At 44.6% G+C, this 16,117-nt stretch overlaps 1 protein-coding gene across 1 annotated transcript in view; it reads right to left on the bottom strand.

Moving 5' to 3' along the window:
* Positions 1 to 9,561: 9,561 nt before the first annotated feature.
* The window catches only part of LOC144823562 (uncharacterized), a 66,544-nt gene continuing 59,988 nt past the window's right edge, over positions 9,562 to 16,117 (bottom strand). The window contains exons 3-5 of the mRNA XM_078682173.1: positions 12,273 to 12,365; positions 10,736 to 10,874; positions 9,562 to 9,986 (exon numbers count right to left, since the gene is read on the bottom strand). Coding sequence (XP_078538299.1) covers positions 9,601 to 9,986; positions 10,736 to 10,874; positions 12,273 to 12,365 — 618 coding nt within the window. The 3' untranslated portion in view covers positions 9,562 to 9,600. The remainder of the gene's footprint in view (positions 9,987 to 10,735; positions 10,875 to 12,272; positions 12,366 to 16,117) is intronic.

Here is a 16,117-nt window from a genome sequence, read left to right as displayed (position 1 = left end):
TATGAAGGTGACTGCAACTCAAATCAGGTTATATATACCATCAAATGTCCATGTGGGCTACTTTATGTAGGAAAAACTGAGCGTAAATTAAAGATCCGCATCTCGGAACATAAAAGTAGGATACACAACAAATCCACTACATCGCCCTTAGCGATTCATTGGCAAGAAACACACCACAGTATAGCTAACCCTGGGCGAAGAACTACGCTCTGTTCGCGGAGCTTGCGGAGTTTCGGCAACTCCGCGTTCCATGGAGAACGCGAAGCTGTCGATTACTCCGCGATCCGGTGCGTAGCATAGTTCTCGCGCGCTGAATAACATTATCGCGAGCGCGGCAATGGCTTACCTTGGTTCTGCGTTCGCTTTTTCCCGGTCGCGTGTGCCACCATGTTTGTAAACACTCTCGCACAATCCCGTGCGACTGTCCGAACGCGATAACGTCATTTGGATGAGCGATAGCGTCATAAGTATGCGCGAGGATGCTTGTTGGTAAGATCGAGTTGCCGAACACGCAGAAACTGCATTCTTGCACAGAATAACTCGCAAGCATGTTAAAACCATAATAAATTACCATTTTGGTTAGCAAAAAAATGAAAAAAAACCTTAAAGTTGTACCTTTGGCTGTATTTTTTGGGGGGAAGGAGTCCTCTTTTTGTTTATACTCTTGTTTTGAAGAGTAAGGAGGATGGAGGAAGGGCCCTTGAGTTTACAACTTCCTGTTCCTGTCCACCAGGCTCCTCCCAGTGCTTTGTCCATGTGGTGCTCACTTTCCTTTGGATTTTGAGCTGGAAGGATCACTTTCTGTGTGTGTTGGCTGCATTACTGATTTTTCTTGGATTTATTGAGGTCTTTTGGATTTGGAATTCTCTTTTTCAAGTAAGTTTGTGTAATGTATGAGTGAGTATGATGTAGACTTGTGTTTGTTTGATTTGATTTTTTTTTTAACTACAGTATTCAATCCTGGAATTAAATTATTGATGGAGGCCTGTACTTTTATGAGGTCCCAACTTGTATTTATTTTTTAAATTTAATCCAGGCTACATAGAGAGGTACCCATGGGTCCAATCATGTTTCTGTAGTCTGTGTTTAAATTTTTATTCCAGTTTGTAAACAAATATCATGGATGGCATTGGATTATGTTCATTATGCAATAGCAATGTCTGTTGTGGAATTTCTGTTTGTGGAATTTAAAATTGTTTTTATTTTTAAGCCAATAGCTGACCCTAGTACTCCATGTAGTTAGTGTGTAGGCATGCTTGAGTTCATTGTATTAACTTTCTGTGGTTGGCCTGGCCATGTGTTGGCAGCCATTTTATGTTTCCAGCCACTTTGCTCTTGCCATAGGCCTCCAACCTTGTGGCCTAATCTGCCAGTAGGCCAGAGGTACTACTCATAGGGTCATGAAAGTTAATCAACTGTTTTTGTGGTGTACCCTTAATTTGAACATCATGGATGGCTTGGATTGATGTAGAAAATCTTATTTTTATGTGTGGGGTATTTCAGGTTTTGGGTGTGTTTAAATACTCTGTCAATTTCTGCCATTTAGATAACCCTAGGAATACAGCTTGGGTAGTTTTGGTAACTTCGCACAGTGCGAGAACGTGACCTTACATTTTTTGTCTTGTTCGCGCACTCAATGTACTTGCTCGGGAACGCGAAAACGACGTTTTATTCCATTCGCGCTGCCGAAGACGCCGAAAATGTTTAATGTGTTTCTTGTGCTACAAAAAGTCCTCATTTATGTTATGTTGTCATTTGGTTGTAGTTTTCTCTTTTTGGAGCATGGACCACTTCCATTTTCTGTCCTCTATGTAATGATTTCTTGTTTATGGGCGGGTGGGGTGACCAATTTGGGCGGTGGTGTGGTGTGTCCATTTTGTGAAGCAAAGCATTGTCCCTTTGCCATAGGCATTATTGTCTGCCTTCTCTTTCTTTTCATGTTGTTGTTGGTGGCCAGGCCATGTGGTGACGGCCATTTTGTGTATGCTTCCTTTGTGATTTTGCCATGTTGTTGTTGGTGGCCAGGCCATGTGTTGGAGGCCATTTTGTGTATACATCCTTTGTGATTTTTCCATGTTGTTGTTGGTGGCCAGGCCCTATGGTGGCGGCCATTTTGTGTGTCCTTCCTTTGTGCTTTTGCCATAGGCATCCAATGTTTGTGACTATTCTGGCAGTAGGGCAGAGGTACTACTACTCATAGCCATAGGTGCATTAAAGTTAATCAACTCTTGACACGCGACATTACATTTTTTGTCTTGTTCGCGCGCTCAATGTACTTGCTCGGGAACGCGATAACGACGTTTTATTCCATTCGCGCTGCCGAACACGCCGATTTTGCATTCTCGCGAACAATATGTCCCGAGTTGCATAAAAGTTTCTGGAAAATGTTGCATGTGTTTCTTGTGCACCGAAAAAAACTGAAGTTGTCATTTGGTTGTAGTTTTTGGAGCCTGGAACAATTCCTGTGTCTGTCTTCTGGTTTGTGGGTGGGCTGACCACGTGGGCAGCGGTGCAGCTACTTTGTGAAGCAAAACAAAGCATTGTCCCTTTCCCATAGGCATTTATTGTCTGTCTTCTCTTTTCTCTTTCTTTTCATGTTGCTGGGGTTGTCCAGGCCATGTGGTGGTGGCCATTTTGTAGGTACTTCCTTTGTGCATTTATCATTGGCCTCCCAGCTTTTGGTCTGATCTGACAGTAGGCCAGAGTCCCAGAGGTAGTAGTTAGCGGGGGTGCTGCCTTTATGTAGCTGTTTCCATTCGGTGTATTCAATTAACATCATTAGGGCATGTGTGTATGGCATTGCATTCCAAAATGTGTTGTCTGGTCAGGGGTGCATTAATAAATGTATGCCTTTGTATGTGTTTTTGCGGTGTAGGTTTACAACCTCTTAGCCATGGGGTATTTTTATTCCTTGCATTAACCTGTCATGTGCAGCAGGCATCCTCCTTTTTCTGTCCATATTGGTATATATAGGCCTGCTTGACTTTATTGGTTCTTTCTGGACTTCATGTGGCTTGGAGCTGTGGTGCTGGACTGGTAGTATTAGTCTTCTGTTTTGTCTTTTATACATTGGCCTGTGTGTCTTTCAATTGTTCATGTTGGCTTACTGCTTGTTTGACTGATGTTGTTCTGCCTTCTTTGCTTGTAGGTGCACAAAAAAAGACTGAGGAGGTGCTGGTTGTTTTTTTATCCATCGCCCGTTCTACTGCCAGACAGACGTCCTTCAGTTGTACGCCACGTGTGGTGTGTCTCATCTGACCAGACATCTCTGCAATTTGTGCTGCTGTGTGCTGACATCAGAAGAAGATGGGCCCTAAGAAAGCTACCAGGTCCTCCACCACCAAGAAAGTTGCTGAGAAGAAGGAACAGAAGAAGGAAGTGTCACTTAAGTCTGGTATGGACCCCAAAACCTTTTTTGGGACCCCAAAAGGTACGCCTGCAGCAGCAGTGTCTGGGGTGCAAGCTGGGACCAGCACACCCGCATTAGTGGGGGCAACCCACCAACCCAGGGCCAAGCACATGATGAGGGTCGAAGAGGTAGCCAGCCTAATGTTTGCAAGCAGTGATACTGAGCCTGAACTAAACTTATCGCTGTCTCAAAGTAGTACACAATCCACGCAAGATGGAAGTGCTCAACAACCACCGCCAGCAGTAGATGTTCAACAACCACAACCACCGCCCACAATAGGAGTTGTTCAACAACAACAACCAAATCCCACAATAGTACTTGTTGAAGAACCACAGCCCGCAATAGTACTTCCTCAAGAACAACAACCACCATCTCCGCACGCAATAGTAGTAGTTGTTCCTCCCGAAGTCGGGGCAGTTCAGGAAGTAGAGCCTCATTCCGAGCAAGAAGAAGAGGAAGCCACTTCTGGAGGTGATCTATTGTCTTTCAATTCACCAAGGGAAAGGAGGGTTAGTGCATCGAGTTCTTCGCCAAGCATCCCTTCCGATGACCTTGATAAGGATTGGCAGCCACAACTATCTGAGCATTCAAAGGAGAGACATCCCAAGACCAGGCTAGGAAAAAGGAAGTTTCCAGCAAGGCTTGAACTTATGGAGGTCGATGTAGGTGAGCAGGATACTGCTGGTGATAAAGACGGGTCTGACACTGTCATCATCACGAGCGTTATTCCTGGTGCAGAGGATGTAGAGACCAACATTTTCACCCTATCCAGAAATGCTGCGATTAGTGATGTGCAGGTAGCACGCATAACTCCTACACACTCAACACCCAAAGTAACACCAGCTCCCATTTTTTCATCAGCGAAGGCCCGGCAGCATCCGACATCCAGCAGAAGCGCCACTTCAACAGAAGGAGGTAGTGGCAGTACTAGGACTGAGCTGTCACATAGGGAAATTCAACAATCCTCCAGTCCATCCGGCATTGGAAGTGGGTCCTCCTCTTCCTATGGCAGGAGACAAAAGTTTACCTCCCCAGTGTGGGACTTCTTTACGGTTCACCCAGTTCAGGAGAACATTGCTGTATGCACCATTTGTCATGTCAATGTTAGTCGTGGTAAGATTGGTACAAACTATGGTAATGGAGGCCAAACGACCCATTTGAAAAAAACACACTTAATCAGGTGGGAGAACCACCTTGCAAGCTTAAAAAATGTGAGCACTGGTGTTGGTGGGGATACAGTGCTACAAGGTCCACTCATGGTTGACCAGGAGGTAGAAGAAGAGGGAGACGATGACCTTCTATCTGGGAGTGGTACACAAATGAGCACTGTCACCAGCACTGGAGTGGTAAAGTCCACATCCTCCGCATCAGCAACTTCTCAGTGGCACCAGAGTCAGCTGGAGACACCAAGGAGTGCAAAGTCTGCGATGCAAGGTGGTCCGTCTAGCATAACTGAAAGAAATACAAAGCAGCGTACCATTACTAGCATGTTTAGGCAGGAGGCAAAGTACGAGCGAAACCACCCAATAGCACGTTTGTACAATGCGAAACTTGCAAAAATGTTGGCACTGGACCTTCTCCCATTTTCATTTGTTGAGGCTGTGGGATTTCGGGAATTAGTGGCAACACTCTGCCCAAAATGGAACGTTCCCAGTCGCTACTATTTTGCCCGAGTTGCTGTTCCAGCACTACACCACGACGTGCTGGAATTGATTGGGAAAGCCTTACAACAGAGTGTTGTCCATTGTATCCACCTGACAACAGACATGTGGAGCAGTTGCGATGCTACATATTTCATGTGCATCACCGCACACTGGATCTCTTTTGTAGGTGTTAAAGACAAGTTAACTTCAGGCCTCCTTGACGTTGCTGGGATTTTTAATGATACGTGCAGAAATGCAACTGTAGCCATGTTTGCTATGGAGAAAAGTCATACTGCTGAAAACATTTTGTCTGAGTTTAACACCAAGGTCTTTGAATGGCTGAAACCAAGAGGCCTTAAGATTGGTTTTGTTGCCACCGACAATGGCAGTAATGTAGCGAAGGCAATGAGAGAAGGACATTATTTCAGGGTACCCTGTTTGGCACACTGCATTAACTTAGTCGTGCAAGACTTTCTGAAAACTGAAGCCAAAGTGAGCAACATGCTGACCATCTGCAGAAGAATATGCACGCACTTTAACAAGTCTTTTAAAGGACGGAAGCTGCTATGGGTCATTCAGCGTGAGCATAAATTGCCAGTCAAAGCACTGATCCAGGAGGTCCCAACACGTTGGAACTCTACTTATTTCATGCTTGAGCGTCTCTTTGAGCAGTACATACCACTGAATGCTTATGTCATGTCAAGAAGATTAGGGGATCCTAGTGTTAATCTTAAAGCCCTGACCATTGAGATGTGGCAGTGGGACCTCATTAAATGCATCACAGAGATGCTACTACCCTTTGAGGTCTTCACACGTGCAGTTAGCAGGGAGGACTGTACTATGGGCCTAGCCATCCCATTGTTGTACATGCTTGAGCAACAGTTGAAGGAGGTCTGTGTAACATACGAAGGTGACGAACAAAAAGTTGATGCATATACCTTGGCCAAGGCCTTAGCCAACCGCTTATCTGTAAACGCAAGGCTTCAAATGATTGTGTCAGGAGAACATTACATAACTGCAACAATGTTGGATCCACGGTACAAAATATTTGTCAGCAGTAGCGCAGTAATTCCTTTTTCAGATGAGGATGTTGCCAAGTACAAAACTTCCATAGCTGCGGAAGCTAATGATTTAGAAACTGAACGGCTGTTACTTAAAGGCCTGCCAGTGCCAGCCCAGGCCAGTCAAAGTACTCCTGACGCAAGTTCTTCAGAGCATGAGAGCAGTGCGTCTGCTTTCCAGCAGGCACCAACAGTACCAAAAGCAGCACCTACACGATCTGATTCAGCAGACCCAACCAAAAGCATAACTGCTTTTTTTCTACAGAAAGGGATGGGTAAGTCCGTTGCTGTTGCAAAGGGGAAAGAGGACCAGCAAAGCAGAGCCCCAATGAACACTGAGCGGATGGTTCAGGCCTATCTGGATGACACAACAGAGGTGTTCATGGAGCAAAGCCCATTGGTCTATTGGTATGAAAGAAGGAGACAGTGGCCAGTGCTGAGCAGGCTGGCGATAAAGTATCTGGCTTGTCCTGTAGCCAGTGTCTCTTCTGAGCGGGTTTTCAGTGCTGCTGGTGCCATTGTGACATCGAAAAGGACTAGTCTCTCCCCCAAAAGCGTGGAGAGGCTGACAATTATAAAAATGAATCAACACTTCATACCACCAGACTATAAAGTACGTGAATCAGAGCAGGATGAAGAAAGCGAGTCCGAAGACCTCCTCACTACTGGGTTACATGACCTACTTCTGTCCGAACGCACAGAGTTTGAGGACGAGCTCCTCTTCCCTGACAACTAGGCTTTTAAATTGTTACTTTCTCCCTTCCTTTATTTGTGTTATTTTCTTATTAACAATGGCTTTCTGGTGCTAAACTGCAAATAAAAACCACAACCAAATCCATCCCCACCACTGATTCTTTTTATGTACCTACTGGAGTTGCACGCCTGTGCATTTATTTTCACTGTATCTTTTTATTTACCTACTGGAGTTGCACGCCTGTGCATTTGTTGACTGCAGCACTCCTCAGAGTCTTGCTCCATCTTCTTGACTCCCACTCAAGTCAATACAATTCCATCTTGCCAGCCATACATTGGATGTTGTAGATGGAGTATAGTACAATAATGTAGCCTCTAACAGTCCCTCCATAACAAGTGAACCGTACAGTCATGACTACAGCCATCCTCTATATCATTTGAAATCTGCAACTCATCACTGTCTTACTCTTAAGGCTACCACCTCTGTCTGCAGGCATTCATAGACGACTCTTCAGTGTCAATACTTGAGCAGGCATCCACAACTGAAGTCAACTTGTTGTGACTCGTCGTCATTACTTTTAAAAGGCTCGGCTGCATCTGTGATCAATCATCTGACAGTGAAAGACAAGAGCAAGACAGGTATATTAAATGAATGATGCAATGCATTGCATAGGATGTTTAGCTGACTCTGAGCAAATGTGCATGGAATTGAAGTATACTAGTAACTTCAGACTCACGTGATGTGATGGCCAATTTTTCCATGTTATTTAATAATATAAAATGTATTTATGCACTTGTGATCCTACTACTACAGGCGCAGTCAGGACTTAATTTATCGTTCGTAGTCACTCACTACAGAGTAGACTGAGTTGCTGTTGCTGTTGGACTAGACGTGCCACACCTGATAATGATGGTGACACCACACATATCTTTGCACGCTGTCAGGCAGTTGGATCTGAGCTGATTGATGTACGATGTTTCTTGGAGTGGAATACAAGGTAAATACAAATAAGAGGCACAGCACAGTAGACCCAGGCTACTTCATGTGTGTGCACTGTGCAGTGGTACAGTACAATAGTGGTATGATTGGTGACTGAGGATGAGGCATTGATTTTGTTGATTAATTTTGAAAACGCTAGGTTGCTTTTTTAATTTTTATGCCCCTTTCTCTGGCTCAGTCAAATTGTTAGGTAAATGCAGTTTGTGTTACTGGCGACCCTGTGTCGTGGGTCTGTTCTGTGCTGGCTCCTATCTTTTCTTGTACTTCTAGATTAATAATGATGTGCAACTAGTAGACTAATACATAACATATTGTATCGAAGCCGCCTCAGTCTGAAAGTCCTCTCTTTACGACTACTCCGCTTGTATTATTTTTTTGATCTTCACTGTATTTCAAATACACTTTGTTTAGGTCATTCACATTCTTTTGTATTTGCCTTTTCTTTTTCAATCCACACAGGCTGGACGTTTTTCACCCACTGCTATTATACTATGAGCATCTACTCACCATTACCACTAATCATCATCATCAAGCAATTGGATGGCGGGAAACCAAGAATGATATTCAGCGTATCCTGTTTCTACGTTTATTCCTTACATTCATTGGCTAGTGGATCAAATTCAACATCATAAATCATCGTCTTCATTGTTTTGCTTTTGTTGTCTACATGCGTACTGTTTTTCTTTCTCAAACCTTTCCCAAAACTCCCGTACCCATCCATTCAACAAACCCTAACCCTCTTCCCCCGGGCTGCGTGGTTTCATTGAGGTGCGATGTTTGTTACATTAAATATACACCAACAATTTGATCACGCGCTTGCTGGGGCAGATGTGGTGAAAGCAACAATAGTGTAATTTCAACAAGGCATGGCCGGGATCTTCTTCTGCTTCCCAACTCAAGCTCTGTGTATAATGCCAAATAATTTACCATTACCATCAAACAACGAATACGTAATGAATTGGCGTCATTGTTTGGGTTTAAGTTTACAGCATTATGATTTAGAAAAGTTTGACGTTGACGTGAGTACTACAACTACAGTTGAACTTCTTATCTTCTCTTGCACTTACTTTCCAGTCCCCAAAACCATTGTTTTGTTTCAGTTTAGCAGTTGCAAAATTGTATTGGGTCAGTCGTGTAATGTACTGTACTTAATACTTATACTACCCCCACATTGTCTATCACGCAAATGACTGCCTCTTTCTTTTTGTCTCAAAATGCTACTGGCAGGGTCTGTCTACTACTACTATCACAGAAGTTCAGAACAACAGATTCTTATCCATTGTCTTGGGAAACAAATGCAGCCCACTTCATCATCAGCAATCACAGGTAAGATAAGTTTGCTGTGAGGTATAACGCAAGACAGACTGGTAGTTCTTCTAATACTACAAATATAACTCGGTGAGGGTTTACCGCATCTATCTGTCTGCATGTTAAAGATGTGGCCAATATATTTTTTTATTCGAAAGCACTGTCCCCTGACCTGCATGGCCAATTAAACGTTGCGATGTTGCACAACGTACATTATTTGGTGAAACAGTCCCCCCTCCACCCCCCCAACAAACACAAATGAACTTCAAATGTTTTCTTTGGAAAATAACTTTGTGTCTCATTTTTATTTTAACATAATATAAAGAAAGATGATACAAAAATAAAATATATATGAAATCTTACCCCACAGCTGTCCCTACCCTCCCCTAACCCCAACCAAATTTCAAAGTTAAATGTAAACCCCAACACCCAAATCCCACCCACCAACAAAAGGATTGAAAAAGGGGCAAACAAACAGGGTCCATCTCAAAGCCGGCGGGCTTTCAGGTGTTTGTCCACAATGAGCTTCACCCGCTCCTCTATTCCATCCTCAAGCTTCACCCGCTCCTCCTCAAGCCTCGCTACCCGGCGGAGAATCTTTTGGTGAAATTCCCGGCACCTACATTGGCACGCATGTTGTGGGGGGGGCGCCGATGATGTAAAAATTCGGTGGCGGGCGGCTGCCTGACCACGGCGACGTACTCCTGCAGGCTTGGGGGCCGGGGCATTGGAAGAGGCAGCAGCTGCTGCCGCCGCCTCCTCCTCCTCCTCGGCCTGAGCCACCAGCCGGCGGTAGGCCTCAACGATGGCCTGCAGTTTCCGCTGCCGGGCCCGGACTGCCAACTCCTTCCTTGTTCGTTTTGAAGGAGTAACTATAAAGAAAGAAACAGAATTGTTGTAATCCAAAATCCCAGCAAATCAAGAACACAAAATTGATTCAACACATAGTGGCACAGTAGCACTAGCAAGCAAGCTGAGTACAAAAAAATGTGTTGCATCTATCTTGAACATTCTACGGCCTATATAATTTATTTGTTGGACTTTTTGGCACGGCATTATGCCTGCCCTAGTAGCATGGGTGTACTTCAACGGTCACACACATACGAACGAACACCTGTCTTTTTGATATCTCGTTTTATATTATATACTCTGTTTCAGGGAAGGTGGGAACAGTCTCAAACTAACATTAATTAACAGGGGGCAGCTAGTAGTAAATGTCTAGTAGAGACTATCATTCTTTATATCGCGCAACAAACCTTGTTTGGTTTGTGTTTCCACCAGCAACAACCCATGCATCCAGTCGTCCCCTCCTTCCCTTGCCTTTGGGTTTGACCAAAACACCGCTGCTGCTGAGACTATCCACTAACCACCAATATTGGGTGTGTCTCCCAACCACGCAGGCAGCTGTGTTTTCCCCTTTCCATGCTTCAACAACAACCCATGCATCCGACTGCTATCAGCCACCTGCATTACTGTAGTGGTAATGCTAAGCACGGTAGTGACAAGTAAAGGTGGCGTCATATATTGTCCAGTAGAACTTCAAGTTCTTAATTCTCAGAGTACAGTGACGAAGTTTTCCCCTCCCACCAAGTAATGCGGATCACTATTGAATGTAACTTACCATCGCCCACCGCTGTTGGCTCCTCCCCCACTGCTGCTGGTGCTGGTGTAGGTGCCTCTGATCCTCCTGTCCCCCTCCAGGATCGCTGACGCTGCGCCGCTGTCCCCGTCGGCACTGGTGGATGGTACGGGTTCTGCACCTATAAAAATAAGTACACCTTTTTAGATGGATGCACAGCCCCCATTGTACTTGTTCACCAAGAATGGAGTTCTGCAAAACAGTTAAGTACAACGTACGTAATCAGTAGTAGTCCACATTGCATAGTACAGCAGAGTCACTACACATATTAGCATTCATTTGTTATGGTATGGTACCCAAGCTCATCTCATCTGTACTGCTACTCTAGTCCTTGGAAATTTGAAGTGAACTATGTAACCTTTGTACATCAATGTATCCAATTTTGCGCATGCTACCTCGCAGCTTGTTGCGCAGTTGAAGACGCCTTTGAGGCAACATGATTGTTCAATGCATACACCTGAAGAGGTTGGAAAATAAAAGGGCCCGTATTTACGTTTTGTATGTGGATTGTGGAATCGAGTTTGCTTACAGGTTACAACTTTTTTTTTTTGCATGGCTGCATAAAACTTGCCTAAATGTATTTCATACTGTCTAACGTGCACCACTTTTGTCATTAATTTTCGGCAGATGAGAAGATTTCCTTCTACGAAGCTGACATTTCCAGAGCTTACCAAAAAGAGGCATATGTAACCAGTATACGTTCAATGGTGAGGGGTCTCCGACATTTCCCACATTTCCCTATCGTGCACTAGTAGCTGTACAAATGTTGATTACTTTATTCAGCCTTTTTTAACTCTGGATTTTTTCTGGTGGGCCCCTCGACGTATTTCACGGAACAACTTAAAAACATTGATGTTACTTACTTACTTCTAACAAAATAAAGCTTTTGAAGTACCACTTTGACTCTGAAGTTTATTTTCAGTGTCTGTTGTCTTGTAGACTTACACGAGTGAGTGAGCAAAAGGGGGTTACTTAGGTTATGGATTGTGTAATAAAAGCATTGGGCATCTTGGTATTGGGGTTCAGGAGTGTGATAATTGAATAATTGACCAATGACTGAGCTCATATAGGTTGTCGTTCAGTGAATTGTGGGTTCCTCAGAGTTCTGTGACTGAGGTGTAAGTAAGGTCCAACCTGCCTATCAGCACCAACATCTAATTTTCTGGTGCATGCATAGTTATGTAATATGTATATGACTCCATAGAAGATAGAATTCCCACAAGACTACTAGTGGTATACTAACATTTACAAAATACTAGACCAACATCTGGATGCATACTTGGTTGGTGTCAATTGCCAAAGCAGAGACATTACAGAGGAAAAAGCATAAGACAGGAGTGGACCCTGTGCCTACAGCTATTCTAATTTTTATCACATATTTATGGAAAAGATTAATACCTTAACTAAAGAGTCAAAATTTCTTTAGGAAGTAAATGTAATTAATCGGTTGAAAAAAAAAAGCTCCGTTACAAAGTTAGGGAAATATCATTGTTCCAAAAGAAAGCACTGTTGGACTTACTGGGGACAGCAGCAGGATCCTCAGTAGAGGAGCTCTGTGCCTGTGGTGGTTCACCCGCCGACTCGGTCCCAGCCTTCTGCTTGCCCCTGGGTTCTGTGGTTCATCATGTAAGAAATAATAAACAAAGAGAAAAACATTGAGTGCTGTGAAACATAGACATCATTTCAAATCAAAAACCACTGCTAGAACATTAAAAGAAACAAACATTGATCTACCAAATGACTACTGCCTTGCAGGATTCACTGACTGTATACTTGGAGAAAACAAATCAAATGTTCCATAAACATTCTGATTGCAGATTACTAAGTAACACAGAGGCAGTAACACCTGAACAACACCACCGATTCAAGATTCAAGAATTGGGTAATCAATTATCTGTGAGTAGTCATTTCTTTTTCATTTTTGCCAGCAAAATGCATAGATCACAAGGAGGAGACATGCAGAAACTTTGTGCATACACGAAATTGTACGTTCGTTGCATCATATTTTGTTCTGCTACTGACTGAATGCTACTGCTGCCAAGCCTACCCACTCATTAAACAAACTACATCAGTTCTATGGAGGGCTGAGGCAGGGGTGGCTCTAGGCTCATGGTGGTCCTGGGCAGGGAGCGTAGGTAGGGGGCCCCGGAAGAGGAGGTCGGGGCGGAGGACGGAGGCCAGTGAAGAGGGGGAGTCAGGGTGTTTGGAAGTGGAACAGAGCCGGAGGCACCAAATCCCTGCCAGGGGCCGCCACGCAAATATGTATCCATCCTCAGAGGATTATTAAATTAAGGATATATATTGGTGTGGTGGCCCCTGAAGTTTGGTGGCCCTGTGCAGTTGCACAGCTTGCACATGCCTAAAGCCGGCCCTGGCTGAGGTAAGAAGAACAAAGTAACTTTAGCATTCATTGCCAGAGGAGGATTCATGCAGAAGAGAAGCCCGTGAAAAAAAATGCTACAATATGCAAACTACGTACAATTATCCATCCACCGCTATTTCACTGACGGACAAAGGAAGGACAAGACTCTATTAATAGCATTAACTAACTTCAGTTCTCTACAATAAAGAAAATGTCACATCAATAAACAGCAACAGCTAGCGGCAAGTTGAAACAACACGCAAGAGTCAGTGAAGAAGAACAGTGTCATACAATTACAGTAGATATAACGGAATACATCGGAAATGTAACTAGGAGCAACAGTCATCGCGTTACTTATTCAGCCAAGATTTAGAAAGATACAATAACAATATTTATACTACTATATATATATATATATATAAATATATATATATATATATATATATACACACACACCTTTTTTTTTGGGTAGCCACTCACCAAGACCCACAACCTCGACACCAAGCAGGTCCAACAGGTCCTGCTCCCGGTCCAAAATGTCGGCCCAGCGGTGGGACAGCTGATGGTGGGTACGCCGGATACCGGAGCAGCGGAAGACTGCCCGGCTGTCACGATTCCCCCGACCGCTGGTAAACACTGCCTGCTCTTTGCTATGAACGGGATAGGAAACTACAAATCCCATGATCCTTTGCCAGGCGCGCTGCTATGACGCTGCGCGACTATGGGATAAACATGGCGTCTGACGGTGGACGCGCTGCCGATTATTCCTGTTTGCTGAGAGCAAGTCTTAGCGTGTGACCTGTTTTCTGGCTGGAGGTACCTTGTAGATCGGTGGCGGTAGCGTGGGTCCGTTTGGCTTGGATCAAAGCTACCGCGGTGGGGCTTAGGAAGCGCCCATTACGAGCGCTGTTGTTCAGCGCTAGAGTCTTGGATTTATCTGGTGGGGCTTAGGAAGCGCCTGCATCTGCTCGGTTCCCCGGATTCCTGGCACCCGTTTTTCTGGAATTACCTGGTGGGGCTTAGGAAACGCCCACATCGTGACCTGCTTGCCAAGCCTCAGGTTTTCCTTTGTGGAGTGTGGTGTTTTAAGAGTGTGATTCACCTTCTAGGAACCTGGTGTTCGTGTATCAGATAAACTATTATCTTCTGGGAGCGTCTTGCTCCGGTTTGTGCAGGACACCTGGGCTTAGGTGCCGCAGAACCCATTCATGGTACAAAACTGACTTGTAGCGCTTACAGAGCGGGATCTGTAAAGACGCTTTGTTTATTTCGCTTTTGCTGGGCTTATGATTTACTACCTGTTACTCATTTGATCCAAAACTTATTCAGGGAATGTATGCCATTGCTTGGGGTTGACACTATCTCTACAATCCCCAGAAACGTTTGTTGCTTACATTTCCTCGGAGGAGGAACATTTAGTTGAGATCTACAATCAAGGAGAATCCTTGTTTTTTCCTTTTGTTTTGGGCAGAGTTGGGCTATCTTCATCTTACGCCTGGGTAGGTGTCCGTTCAGTTACAATAGCTGTAAGGTCCAGTTCAAAGGAAGGGAGGGAACAAGGGGGGTTTTCTAATGGTCTCTTTATTATATCTTCTAGCAGCAGAACCAGGGGATTTAGAAGCCGCCCTTTAGATTATTCCTTTGGTTATCCAGACCTGTAGGAAGCAGGTGAGATAGCATGTGGTATATTGATTAGACTGTTTTCTAGTGTAGAGTCATAGGTGCACTCATCCCTTGCTTCTGTAATTACAGGTCGTGGTTCCAGTTGCCCAGCTGTTCCCCTCCGGACCTACAATTTTCCCCCGCTTGATCTCCTTAACAGTCTGTAACTTTGTATTGTTAGACTTGGGATGATCTAGAGGTGGGCCCCCTTATAGCATCGATCCAATCCTGAGGAGCAACCACGACAGACCTGACAGAATAATCGGCCCAAGAATATTTGCTCCTCCCGGTTGGGTTGATATAAGGGATGGCTACGTTAGATGAGGTGATGACCGCATTGGGCTTAGTTCAGGCGGAATTAGCAGCCTCCCGCCAGGAAACGGCAGCGTTGCAAGCACGGATGGATGCTATGCAGCGGAACCCGTTTGATGCAGGGAACCCTGCCCCTCAGGCTGCCTCAGTGGTGGTAGAAATGCCATCCCCTGTTCCCTTGGCACCTCCGGAACGGTTTATGGGAGATAGAAAAAAGGTGCAGGTGTTCATGACACAGGTGATGATGCATTTCACCTGTAAGCCCAAATGTTTCCTTACCAATCAATCAAAGGTTTCCTTTCTCATTTCCTATTTAGGGGGAGAAGCAGCGCAGTGGGCGGTCCCTATTGTCAGGAATAATGATGGGCTCCTGTATGATTGGGACTTGTTTCGTGCTGAATTCGAAGCAACGTTTGATAGGAGAGCTGAAACCTTCTCCGCTGATAAGGAGCTGCTTGTTCTTAAGCAAGGCAATTCCGATTTAGTGACCTATCTGAATCAATTCAGGAGATTAATCGCTGAAACTGATTGGCCTGAAGCCAAACAGATGGTACTGTTCTACCAAGGGCTCACAGACAATCTAAAAGACGTCATAGCACAAGTTGAACCCCAGCCTACCACATGTGCGGCCTTCATTAATTTGGCCTTACGCTTGGATCACAGGTTGAGAGAGCGAAAAGGGGAGACAGGAAGAAAAGACAGACCTCTCGTGTGTGGGGAGAAAACGACTGGTGGGGATAAAGCCGAAGGAAAATCAGAACCCATGGACATTGGAGTGGTGAGAGCTTCCCTCACAACAAGTGAAAGAGAACATCGCCGTAAGTTTGGATTATGTCTGTACTGCGGAAAAAAGGGCCATTTCCTACGAGAATGTCCTGTGAAACCGAAAGGAGGACGCTATCGCACAGGACAAGGAGCAGTATCCACAGTCGACAAGGGGTCGGAAAACTCCGAAGCTTGAGTCCAAAGGAAGGGAAGGGCTCAAGTGCACATTTCATCCCTTCAATAACAGAAGAGGACCGAGGGGG

The sequence above is a fragment of the Lissotriton helveticus genome, chromosome 3_1, assembly GCF_964261635.1.
Source record: "Lissotriton helveticus chromosome 3_1, aLisHel1.1, whole genome shotgun sequence".
Taxonomy (NCBI): Eukaryota; Metazoa; Chordata; class Amphibia; order Caudata; family Salamandridae; genus Lissotriton; species Lissotriton helveticus.
This window is presented reverse-complemented; position numbering and strand designations above follow the sequence as displayed.